This window comes from Zeus faber, assembly GCF_960531495.2.
Source record: "Zeus faber genome assembly, chromosome: 5".
Lineage (NCBI taxonomy): Eukaryota > Metazoa > Chordata > Actinopteri > Zeiformes > Zeidae > Zeus > Zeus faber.
Window position 1 is genome coordinate 20,557,546 of NC_137192.1, and position 12,972 is coordinate 20,570,517.

Here is a 12,972-nt window from a genome sequence, read left to right on the forward strand (position 1 = left end):
TTGCTGGAACACATATTATTTGTTTTTGATTTGATGTGTCTTCAGATGTATTCAATGGAATGCACTGTTGTGCTGTGGTATTCAAATCGTTGTTTTCAAGCTGTTCAAACTGTGTCGCACAATGTCTTTTTTTTTTTATTTTATTTTATTTTTTTTTTTTCTTTCGTTCTATGAAGCCTTTGTGATACGATGTCCTACCCCAAGCCTTGCTCACACTGCTCAGCAACACTCTCATGGTTTTATTTGAGGTTTCTTTTTTTTTGTTTGTTTGTTTTTTTGGGGGTTTTTTTGTTTGTATTTTTAGGCTGCAGCCGCCCCGATCTGATTGCCTCAGCTAATACACACTGCACCCTGGGAGGAGCAGAGAGACTCTTGAAAAAAAAAAAAAGGGCCCTGGTGCCACTTTACCTACCCTAAGAGCAGATCATGTACACAATTATCCTGGAAAATTGTCTCTGTAAATCACCACCTGCTCCTGTCAGCCCCCGCTGCTGCAGGGCCCTGACTGCTGTATCTCCCCCCAATCCTGGCAGCCTCTTCGCACCGCCCTGTCCTTCACCACCGCCGTCTACCGCCGCCTGATCCATTGTGGTTGCCTCGTCGTCAACCGCTCCCCAGTGGGAAATGCACCGCTTCCCTAGAGAAATGCACTGAAACAGAGAGAATAAGTAGATCACAGATCGAGAGCGTGTGTGTGTGTGTGGCGGAGGGGGTACTGGAGGGAAAGGGGGAGACACTACTGAGAATGAGAACCACAGAGAATTCCCCCCCACCCCCTTGATGGATACACAATGTTTGTACTGTTTGCAGCGAGGGACGGGGAGGACAGGAGGCAAAACACAAAGGAGGCAGGGTGTGAGGGAGAGAGATTGAGAAGCAGGGAGCGGTGCCGGCCGCCCCGCGGACCACAGTCTGACGCCACACCAGCCAAGGTCCAGTCCCACCCCGGACCACAGGCCCAGAGTGGCGGTTTGATTAACGGCGCTGCCGAGTCAGAGTCCGAGCCTCAGAGTCCCACCAAACAAATCCTCGACCATCAGCGCGCGCCGTCACACTAGCCGCATAAAGTAGCCGCAGGACCCCAGAGGTTGGCGCGGGCCGCCACGCCCCCTCATCGCCGACTATATTTATGATGTTCAGAGCCTTTCCTCACTCCCTTTTCAGATAAATAACTAAAGTGTCATTTGCATTTTTATTAACTTGCTTTATTGACCTTGGTGGTTGAAATTGTGATGCAGGAGACAAAGACTAGTTTTGTCATGCAAATTGTATGCAGATTATAATATCAATGCCGCAGGTATAGACGTTGAATGTATGTTATTGTTTTTGGATGCAAACCCTGCCAGTTCGCTAAAATTACCAGTAATAATATGTGATGTTACATTTCTATGATTTTGACACCTTTCTGTACAGTATATCATCAGAAATGAATCAAACAATTGTATTGATTTACCCTCGAAGATAGGTTTTTCAGAGTAGCAGTCCCCAATTAGTATCTCTCCTAGCAATTTCGGTATAAATAATAATTTAATATTATTCATAATTTAAATATTTGCATGAACATTTTCAGGTAATGAACAACTCACTTTCCGCATTTAGACAAATAGAAATCCCTTAATATGTTTTATCTGTATTCAAATTGAAATCATGTCAATATTGACATTGACAACGTTTCAGGTGGGTGATTGCGGAGGACACATCGTGACGATCCGCGGGTTAGGTAGGTGAAGCCTTTTGTGGGTGCAATTTATTTAAAAAATGGAAGTGCAAAATAGATGTTCCCGATGCACTTCCAACAGGTCGCTGCCCATATATTTTTATTTCTCAAAGTAGGTCTTACTCGCAGTAAGGTTGCGGACCTCTGTTTTACAGATTTAATGTAAAAGGATTGAGAGTGCAAAAATCTACAACCACAAAAAGTTATAACTCAAGTTATATTTAATAGTGTCTGAACACGTCTGCTCCTCAACATAATAAAACAGGGAAACCAAGCTGTAAACGTTATTTTTGCGTGCTGACGTTAATGTTGAACTGCACAGTTTATTGTCTGGTCTATTTTCTTGTTGAATATGAATATTAATGACTGTCAGTAGAGAATCAGATGGCCTGTTTCAGCTTTTACAGCCCCGATAAGTTTTGTTTCATTGCAGGACTGACAGGAGATGTGTCCATATCCATGCAAAATAACTTTGTGTTATGTCGCTGTGCTTACAACAGCTTGTCCCCTATTTACAGTCAGAAAGTCTCTGCTGTGTGGTTTGCTGGTTACTATGAATTTCCAAGCAGCTCATTCACATTCACCAGATGGTGTGTAAAATCACATTAATGCGGTATCCACATTTTAAATGGGGATTTTATGTCAAGGCAAATGACCTCTGAAATGCCTTATTTTATTGAAATATGAACTTGTCCATTTGTGGACTTCAAAGTTCTGCTGTGGGAGTAGACGCAACATTGAAAAATCAATATTCTTTAAACCTAAGTCTGCATTTTTTTTTTTTTTTTTCCAGTACTAATCAAGGTAGCAGCGTTTATTTATTCTTTTTGGTTTCTTTTTTTCACTCTTGATTTAATTAATGGAAGTGTTGGAGTGTTGGAAGCAATTTATTTTCTTTGTACCCATTAATTACATCATGATTTGTTTTATGATCCTGTCCATCCTGGTCGAGCAGCACATGCTCAGTTTTTAGGGACTGTGATTCATAGAGAGGAGAACTCTGTCCACGTCCCTAAACAACGCTCCCTGTACGCTTTTATTAACGGTTTCATTAGTGAAAGTCTTTAATCGGAGTTTCATAGCAGCACGCAGTTGTTATTACGTTGTTCTACTTGCGGAGGGATTGTGTTTATCTGTCAGGCAAGTACATCATTATCCCTTTCCCCAGACGGATTAGCCTGTTGGGGCGTGGAACCTCTTCTCCAATATGTTCCTTGCTTGATGAGCTGGCGGTGGAATCGGGGTTAAACCAATAATGTAAAAAAATAATAATAATAATAATAAATCTAAACAAAATATCAATCTGTCCTCAGGACTTTTCATGCACTACCAAGCTAAACACCTGAAATATTGACAGTTTTCTCAGGAATGTTATTTTGAGCTGTGCACGAAGACAGATGGTGAAAACACAGAAAGCAGCGTTACAGAGAAGTTGCTGTGAGGAGCATGATGAGGAGCTGTTTTGCAGAAAGCTGCTGTAATCGAGAAGGCGACGGTTGAAAGTGTTTAATAATGCAGGAGGAAAACATCTGAAATGTCTACTTCATCAACTCAGGAAAAGGCAACCACCGGGTCTGGCGGGATCATATTAATGTGTAATAAAAGACTCAACAACATGTTGCAACATTTGGAAATATCCATAAATGTTCTTTAATGACACTGTGTAAACGGTGCAGATGTGTTTTCGGCTCCCCAGCCGCGCACACATCCTGGGTTGTTCGGCAACAGGAAACCGTCTGTGAGTTGTGTTTAAGTCGTGTCCCGCTGCCTCTTTGATATGTTAAAGGGGACCTGTTATGAAAAACCCACTTTTTCAGGGCTTGTGCACATCCATTTGGCTGGGAAGGATTTGCGATTCCTTCCTACGTGACTAGGCGCCTCAGCAGAGTTAGAACCGCCCTCCATCTGGGTAACTCCACCCATGGCTGGAGAATAACGAGCACTGCCGGGAACTGCTCTGTTTCGTTTCACAGGCCCTGCACAAATATTTTAAAAGAAAGAGGAATTAATACCAACCCCGTGTCCAACGTCCGTGAAGAAACTGCAGACGATGAAAATGTATGTATTTAAAAAATAATTCTGCTGTGTGCTTCTTTCCAAAAAAAAAAAAAATTATGAGGTAGGTTGACTGTAAGCTGCAGCAATCCGCTGTGCTTTCTCCAAACAAAACCAATAAAAATAGTGTGTTGTTATTGTAGATGTATTTATTTTATTTTATTTTCCGACATTTACACCAGTGTCGAAAGAAGCTTTTAAAAAGGCCTTGTAGATCTAATATGAGTGAGGATCCCGCAACTGCATTGCTTATTTTGCGCCTCTAATTTATTGCAACAGATTTTGGAGGACAGATAAGGGGAAATCATTGAAGGTATACGGACTGAATACAACAGAACCCGGGGGTAAAGCTCAAACCGCATTGGCTCACGGAACCTGGAATTGTGCTCAAGCCGGGGCCTCGGGAGTTAGGTGCCACACGCTAAACAGAGCGTCCTGGAACAGGCTGGTTTACAGGCACGTTGGAATGGCTCGAATGCATAATATGAGTGGTATTTTCAGCAAGAAAATGTCAATGTTGTCTCAAATGTTTTGGGGACCTCAGAGACCTATATTAACTTGTTGAAAAGGCGCATAATAGGTCCCCTTTGACAATAAAGATTTGCCCCTGGTTCTGCCCTCACACCAGATCAAAGAACTGGTGGAAACAATTTATTTTCCGTATTCCTACATTTATTTTTCATCACCTTTCAATCTGTTTCTCTCGTGCCTGAACCATAGGGACAGAACTGTCAGGCTCACGTGGCTCCAGCATGTCTTGCTGCAGATCCTTAATGTATAAGGGTAGTCCACATTTAGACATCATCAGACCCCCAGCCTAGAAACCATTCACTTGACATCCTCTCAAAATGTGAAATGCATCTTTTACGTCTCTTAAAAGGGTCATTACCATGTATACCACATACCACATATATATATAGCCCACGTGAAAATGGGATGGAAAAACGTGACGAAGTGGAGCTATGCTGTATTAAACTGCTGAATCGTGAACGGACGCGCATGTTGCCTGGTCCCCTTCTCTCTTTTAGTGCCATGGAAATGGGAAACAAAAACTAATATGGGCAACCTCCAGCTAGTGTATTGGGACAGAGGGCAAGATAGAGGGCAACCAAAGCACATGCACATGTGCAAATGCACACAGGTTTGTATACTCCACGGCCAAATCAAATATCACAACATGTTTTGATGAATACCAATAATAATTATAATATATATGTTATTGATTATTTACGACATTTTGGAGAAGAGTATTGGTGCTTTCATAATATAATCACGCGCAAGAGTAGCAACCATTTGTAACGTGGATATTATGAGCAGGTAGAGAGGTGTTGTGGTAGCCAAATCACAATCTTACGATAACCAAAATCCCAGAGGATACTGAGTCTCATATCACCATACAGTATATCGCCCAGCCCTGCTACACTTTCCTTCGCACACACACACACACACACACACACACACACACACACACACACACACACACACATTCACTTCTTCACCTTCACTCTTTCATTCCTGAATGAATGAGTAAGAATGACAGTGAAAGAGCTTCACAGGCATCCAACCAGCACAGAGTGCTTTGTAAACATGGGAAGGGGCGAGGAGCCGCGATCAGCCCTGGACGGCATCCAGCCATTGCTCTGGTTTGGAACACTGTGTGACGATGATGGCCAACCGAGCATAAATCTCCACTTAACCAACATCCTCAGGGGAGCAATGTTACGCGCAAAGCGTCTCCAGTGACGCACTGGAGCTTGTTTAGCCTGTTTAAAGTATGAATTTTTCCAGATCAAACAGAAAGTGGGGCAGCCCGAGGTTAAGGAACGCATTTGCGATAAAATATGCTCCCACGAACTCTGGAGACGTGTTAATGATGTGCAGATGATAGAAATGCTTTTTTTTGCATTTGTTTACTTGAAGGATTTCAACATTTTATCACCTCATTTCTGGTACCACTCACAAAACAACATTTGGGACAAAGTGGATAAATAAGAAAGTCAAGGGTGTTAAACACACGCCCATATAATTTAAATATTTCGATACAGTACTCCATACATACTGATCCTCGGTCTACGGGGGGTGTTGAGTGTGTGTGTGTGTGTGTGTGTGTCTGTGTGTGTGTGTGTCTGTGTGGTGTGGCGTTCAGGTCTGTTTGACAGGCTTGAAACGGAAGACAAATGGTCTGAAGCTACTGTGGGCAATGATTCCATTCAGCAAACAGCAGAGAGGATGCACTGAGGAAGAGGCTGGAGGTTCCTGGGGGTTGGGGGGGGGGGGGGGCTGAGAAAGACGCTGGAAGAGTGAGAGATGGCGAGAGAGAGAGAGAGAGAGAGAGAGAGAGAGAGAGCGAGAGAGGGGGGAGGGGGGAGTACAGTACAGAGAAAATGCACTCTGTGATCACACTGCTGTGATCACAGAGTCGGGGATGAAAGTATCCACTGGGCTCCTGTTGCTGCTGGCGCCGATTTCAGCAGGTTTTTTTGTTTTTTTTTGTGATAACTTCGAGCTGGAGGGAGCTCGGTAGGACCGAGGAAACACTCCCCCACCTCCACTATCACAGACTCCAAATGACGCTCGGAGCCCGAGAGGAGCGCGGCGAGAGCGCGCCGTGTGCGCCCCGTGCACTCTCTCCCCAAGGAAGTGAGTGAGGAGCCATCTGAGCGTCCGTCTGGAGGAACCCGGGATTCAAACCCGTATTTCACTGTGATTACACCCGGGCCCATGTTGGAGGTCCGCGCGCTGCTCCTCCAAAATGTGCCAGTCCGACTCCTCCGGATCCAAAGCCAGGCCGGGCTCCCTAGCCGAAGCCGGGCGGCTGTTCCTGAAGCACAGCACCCTCCACGGGCTGAGGCACGTCTTCCTCAGCGGCTCATACCCGCGGAGGGTCGCCTGGCTGCTGGCTTTCCTGGCAGCCCTGGCGCTCCTCTTCACCTGGTCCTCCAACCGGGTGCGCTACCTGCTGTCGTCGCCGGTGCACACCAAGGCGCACATGGTGTACGCCAAGCGGCTCGTCTTCCCCGCCGTGACCATTTGTAACCAGAACCTGCTGCTGCCCCGACGCATGAGGAAAGCGGACATCTTCAGCGCCGGGCGGTGGCTGGGGCTCCTGGGGAGGAACTGGCAGGTCTCCCCCGCCGCGAGGGAGGCGCTCGCACCCCGGAGAGGCGGCGGCGGCGGCGGCGGCGGCGGCAGCGGCGGCGCCGCCTCTCCGGGGGACGAGCCGCCCTGGTCTCCCCTGTCTCGGATACTGGACTTCAACCACTTTCTGCCTCCTCCCCGGGAGTCGCAGCCCACCATGAGGCAGCTGCTGGACCGACTCGGGCACCAGCTGGAGGAGATGCTGCTCTACTGCCGCTACCAGGGAGAGCTGTGCGGGCCGCGCAACTTCAGCACCGTGAGTGTGTGGACAGCGACACGGTTCTTTTCGTCCCTTTTTAACAAGTTCGCGCAGCAGGGTGGGTCAGTAAAAGCCCAGACACCCGGGTTCCCAAGCTCGGGACCGAGGCCCCCGAGGGTTGATCCTTCGGGATGTTCCAGGAGGTCCCCCGAAAAAAAGGATGGCTAGATACGCGTCGCCGTCATTTCGTCACCGTCAGAGAATGCATGATATAATGTCTGTTTTGATCTTAGCTTCACTTCCTAATGATGCGTGTGGAAGTTTGGACTAAATCCTGTAGCAACCACAAAGGCAACCCTCGGCTTGCAGGCAATCCAGAGGGAAAATCTGTGGCAAGCCAAGTTCTGTGGTCCAGTGCGTATGGAATCGAGGCTCCTTGGTGTGAAAGAGGTTGAGAATTACACAGGTTAAAGGCTCAAACATGGGGGTTCCAAACTGTGGTCTTCGGCCCCTAGGGGTCCGTGAAGGAATTGCAGGGGGTCGGCCACCATGCAATTTATTTTTAATCAGTGAAGTGATATGCCAGTGCTACCAAAGCTTTTCTTTTTGGGATGGGGGTCCTTGGCAAAAACGATGTGTGAACACAAAAAAAAAGACTCCCCAGAGTCAACTGCAGCAACTGCATTTAGGAGAAAATAACACTCCATTATATAGAATCGACCTTAATGCATTTTGACGTGATGGCTGTCAAAAGTAATTACATACATTTTTGTTTAAATGTTTTGTACATTTGTAATAGAAGTAGTAGAGTAAAGTCATTTTGTGTTTTTTCACAAAATCGAATCTCTTTATGCAGATAATAACTTTTGGTTTTCATGTTTTCATGTTGGAAAAGAGGCACAGATGCTTTAAAAGCTGCAGCCTTGTTGATATTTTATACCCGTGCAGAGTTGACCATCATTGATAGGAAGCTACAGGTGTGGTGTGCACACATCTAATTAATACTCAATCCACTTTGAGCATTATCAGCTCGGGAAAGTCTCCTCCTTGTTTGTTTTTATTTGGTCATGCATTTCAAATATTTCTGCTTTCTCGCTCTCACTCTCCCTCGCTATCTCTTAAATCTCTCTCTCTCTCTCTCTCTCTCTCTCACTATCGCTCAAATCTCTCCCTCTCTCTCTCTGTCCCTCTCTCTCTCTCTCTCACACACACACACACAAGCACACACACGCATGAGCATTGCAGAAAATGCTGTGATGCCAGCATCCAAGCAGCATCAGCAAGTTTCATATATTTCATCAGAGTTGATTGAATAACCCTCCACTGACCTTCTCCTCTCTGCTCCTCATATGGTTCTCTAGTCCATCATGGGTGAATCAATGGGAACACAAGCTCACGCTCTCAAGAGACCAATTAGCCACTGACGAATACGACAGTTTCATTTAGCAGCGCTTTACGGCAGACACTCGCCGTCTGATGGACCAGTCGGTCCTGACCAGTCGGTCCTGACCTCATTGGCATGCATCAGTTACATTGATTATACTCCGTCGTTGCATATGTAAGAGGGCTATTTCTATTCCCTTTATCATTGTTGATTATTATCTCTTGGTTGTATAGTTGATGGCCAATTAAATTTTTTGTTTTTAATCTCCACCAGTAAAGACCACTAATAAATTGTAGCAGCTCCTTGAACCTTTTCAAGGCACCGCGCGCATCTAAAGGGGCTCTAAAAGTGGGATTAAAGTCTTCATTTAAATTGTTTTAGCGTGTGTGTGTGTGTGTGTGTGTGTGTGTGTGTTCGGCGTGCGTGCGTGCGGGCTGGCGTGCGTGCTTGTGTGTGTGGTAGACGAGTTTAGTCTCGGAGAAAAAAAAAGCTTTATTTTGTGTGTGTGTGTGTGTGTGCGCGTGTGTGTGTGCGTGTGTGTTTTCTCTCTCGCACAGAATTATAGCTAAATGAGAAGTGTGTCCCTGTTGCCTCGATGACGCCTGTTGACAAGATAAAAATGTGGGTTCATTTCAGTAAAATTCACTTTGATTGTATTAAGTAAAAAACACAGGACACAAAAACCATCCAAGCCTGAAATTATTTTTTCTTTCTGGCACCACCAGGAACCTTTCATGTTTTGCCAAGCGTTTAAAGCTGACCAACCGAAAGTGCCCCACTTCAAAGATCAACTAAACACTGAATTTTGTTCGGTGAGATACTGTTTGTGCATGGACAATTGATTAGGCCCTGACTGGCCTCGGTGGGGGGTGGGGTGCGAGCTTCTGGCATGAGTCAGACAAATAGAGTCGGTTTCACCGGAGGCTGCATGGAGATTTCGGGCGAGGAGGCACAAGGAGAGCCTTTCTTTGTATAATTGATTGTGCCAATGGGTGGACTTTTATGCAGGAAACCTCCACATAATTGGCTCCCCTCTTCTTCTCCTCCCACCCCCCCCACCCCCTCCTAGTTAGTCCAATGGCCGCAACACCACCTCCTTCCCACCCACCCCATCCCACCAACTGGCTATCCATTCAAATGTATCCCTGTGATAACAGTAAGCAAGCTAAATTCCCATTAGATATCACCCCTCTGGCTTCTAAGCCAGGAAAGTCATTGATTTTTGTCAGCTAATCAATTTTGGCCCTCGAGATTATTCTCCGTCCCTCCTGTGCACAGCGTATTGATCCACGGTTATATGTTTTTACCGTGGTCCTCCATTAAGGCAGCACTTACCCTGGATGAATTGTGGGTTTATATTTCCCTGTGTGGCGATTCAGTAAAAAAACGCGGACGCGTCCGCCGTTCCGCATGAGACGTTAAATCCGCAGCCGGGCACATGTTTGCGCCGCGGTGCCGGAAAATTTGAACGGCTTCCGCTGAAGAAATGCAGGGCGGCTGGGTGGGGGAACCTGTGAAAATCTTTCGGTTGTGTGCACCTTTTTTCCTCTTGACTGTCACAACATTGCGTCCCACCGTTCCCAGAGCCGATCTTGAAATCTATTACGAGTCGAAAAATTGGTTCTCTGGCAACTTCACTGAACAGCTTGTGAATCTCTATCCCGCTGTCATGTGAGGGATCGCCGCAGGCCAAGCCAACACAGTCTCAGGCTGTCTCCCTGTGAATTATTCATCCCGGAAAGACAGTGACATTTCTGCACTCTGTGACAATGACACAAAGTGATTTGGGCTGGATTTTATTTTTTTCGAGAGGTGGGTCGATTAAAATGCTTCATGTCTTTGTTTACAAGTAGAACGGTGCCCTTTATAATGTGATGTTCCTGAGTATAAGAACCAGATGATGCTAGAATGTGTTTTTGTCAGGGTGACACTTTACTGTCCCAACTTATCTTGTTTTGCTGGCTTGCTGCCGCTTACGCCTTCACCTTGGAATAAACAGTTTTATTTAGCTGTGTGCGTGTGTTTGTGTGTGTGTGTGTGTGTGTGTGTGTGTGTGTGTGTGCGTGGGAGGAGGTGGGGGTCGGCTACTTCAACATGTAGCCCTCACCTTCGACCCGACACAGTCACCCCGCTGAATGGACGCAAATCAGGCAAGGCGTTTCGAGTGAAGCCCGGTGCTCAGAGCTCCGGAGCACAATGAATCTCCAGAGCTGCCCAAGGTCTCTGCCGACAGTCACCGCCACCATTCCTGCTCCGCTCCTTTCTGCTCGATGCAGACGGCACAACCCACTGGTTACCACAGTAACTCAAACAACGGGCCTCCTTTAGTTAATCACGTTGTCAATGCACACGCGCGCGCGCACACACACTCACGCACATACATCATACAACATACATCTAATAAACATACATTTATCTACACAAAGGTATGGATATACACACACACACACACACACACACACACACACACAATACCCTCAGCTCCTTCATATTATCTTGACAATGTGTATCTTGCCCACGCTTTTCACACTGCTGCTCACAAAGCCAATCAAGATATAGCCCTCACAGGCTTGCTGTTTTCTCTATGAGCGGCGTATTAAATTTGCGCTGTTCTTTTACTCATATTTAAGGGAAAATGGATGGCCGGGTCAGCCACGGAATGTGTTTCGCAGGAAAAACATCCCTCCCTGTAGTCGCAGGCTAAAGGCAGCAACCTTGTCTCGCACAACCGCAATTTGTCTTGGTCGTGACTCTTCCAGCTGAGTCGAGCACTCCCCCATTGGTATGTCAGTATTTCCCATCTATATTACAAGAATTAATGACAAGCTGTGTATGGTTGGAGTTCCAGTTCCAGACTTAGGGAGTGAGATTGAAGTCAATACCCTCAATACTGATTGATTTTTCATGTGCAGTCTCGACTGATGTTGCAGACACAACTCGTGCCTCAGTATCCCCCAGAACCCGACTTAACAGCCACTTTGGCTGTCGTGTGTCCCAGCAGGGGTGACATCAACATCCCATAAAGCTTTTTCTGAATACAATCAACTGCTGGGGGGTTTTTTTTCCCCCTGGATTGATGCATACAGATCCCTGTTTCCCACCGTTTTTTTGTTGTTGTTTTTTCCGTCCGCCTGAATGCATCTGCATTTCGACACTTCTGGTAATTTGTCACAAGACGCTGTCTGTGTCATCAGTCTGCCTCTTAATTAACGCCTTCTTATGCACTCCAAGGTCTTTACAACAGGCTCAGACTAAACTAGACAGCCTCGTTTCACCGTCTCTGCTCATTTCTGCCTTTCATGAAGACATGTGTGCCTCCCTCTTCGCATGCCTCCCTCTTCGCATCGCCTCTTCTGCAGCTCAACTCTGCGTGTTTAGCTGTAGTTTGCATGAGCTTGGATGAAGACAAGTCAGGATTCCTGGATCCTGTCATCGGTGGCGTTCCATTATCTGATGTTTTCGATGCGATTACCCGTCCATTAATTTACTGCCAATCACGTTTTGACCTACAGGCCACGCTGCGCCGGTGCAATTCCGCGCCTGAGCGTTAGTCACAGGTGTCAGCAGTCGGGCTGGGGCTGAGTCAGGCTTGGTTGTTATTAAATACACATGTATTCTTCATAAGAACTGACAACAGCTCACCTGAGATCGGGAGCTTTGAAGTTTTCTTGGAAAGATAAATCAATGCAAATACAATCCGCTTAGTGCGCACTTTTGCGGTGAAAAGGCCTTAAGGTGTACAAACATGTGTTGCTATATTCAAACACATACAGTATATCTTCATAACATTTTGAAAAGGTTACTATTGTTACAGATACAGAAAGTAACTCACATGAATTAACCTCTATTAGTTTTATAATGTACATTTTTTTTCCTGACTAGTTTCATTAAGCGTTAGGCCTCACAAGACAAATAAATTTCGATTCTAGTAAAGAGCCTTAGTAGGCCGTCTCAGTATGGGATTAATTAACTAAAATAATAAACTCTATAAACTCAAATTAGAGCCAACTAGCCAATTAGAGCCAATAGTTATTCGTACTCGCAAACGCGAAATAGTGAGTTTATTCATGTTTGCTGCCACGTTGCCTGGTTTTTGACGATTTTAAGAATTCTGAAAATGAGATACTACTGAATGTGTAAAGATAGATCTGAAGTCTGCCTCTCAGGGGGTCACGAACACCGCCGGGTGTCTCCACTGACAGAAAAAGATACCGACTTCTTCTGTTCGTTGTCTTTGAAAAAAAAAAAAAATAATAGAGATTTTCCCCCCTCACCCACCCGAAATATAGTCTCAGCGCGCCTGACATTTCATTGACGTCAGATTTACAAGACAAACAAGGGGCAATCAAAAACCTTCTTTTTCTGGATGATCTGTCTCACTCCATCATCGAAAAAGAACTTCCGCTGACGCAGACTTGGGGCTAGACTGTTTCTGTCACGTATTTAGTCGCGCGGCTGACGGATGATCTTCGTGCAAGA

At 45.8% G+C, this 12,972-nt stretch overlaps 1 protein-coding gene across 3 annotated transcripts in view; it reads left to right on the top strand.

The window, feature by feature from the left end:
* Positions 1–12,972, top strand: part of asic1b (acid-sensing (proton-gated) ion channel 1b) — a gene marked incomplete at both ends in the record, with an annotated part of 171,324 nt that overhangs the window by 140,108 nt on the left and 18,244 nt on the right. The window contains one exon of one of the 3 annotated variants that reach the window (XM_080000888.1): positions 6,525–7,166. The exons of the other annotated variants lie outside the window; for them this stretch is intronic. Coding sequence (XP_079857014.1) covers positions 6,525–7,166 — 642 coding nt within the window. Of the gene's footprint in view, positions 1–6,524; positions 7,167–12,972 lie in introns of those variants that run through there. 3 annotated transcript variants of the gene reach the window in all.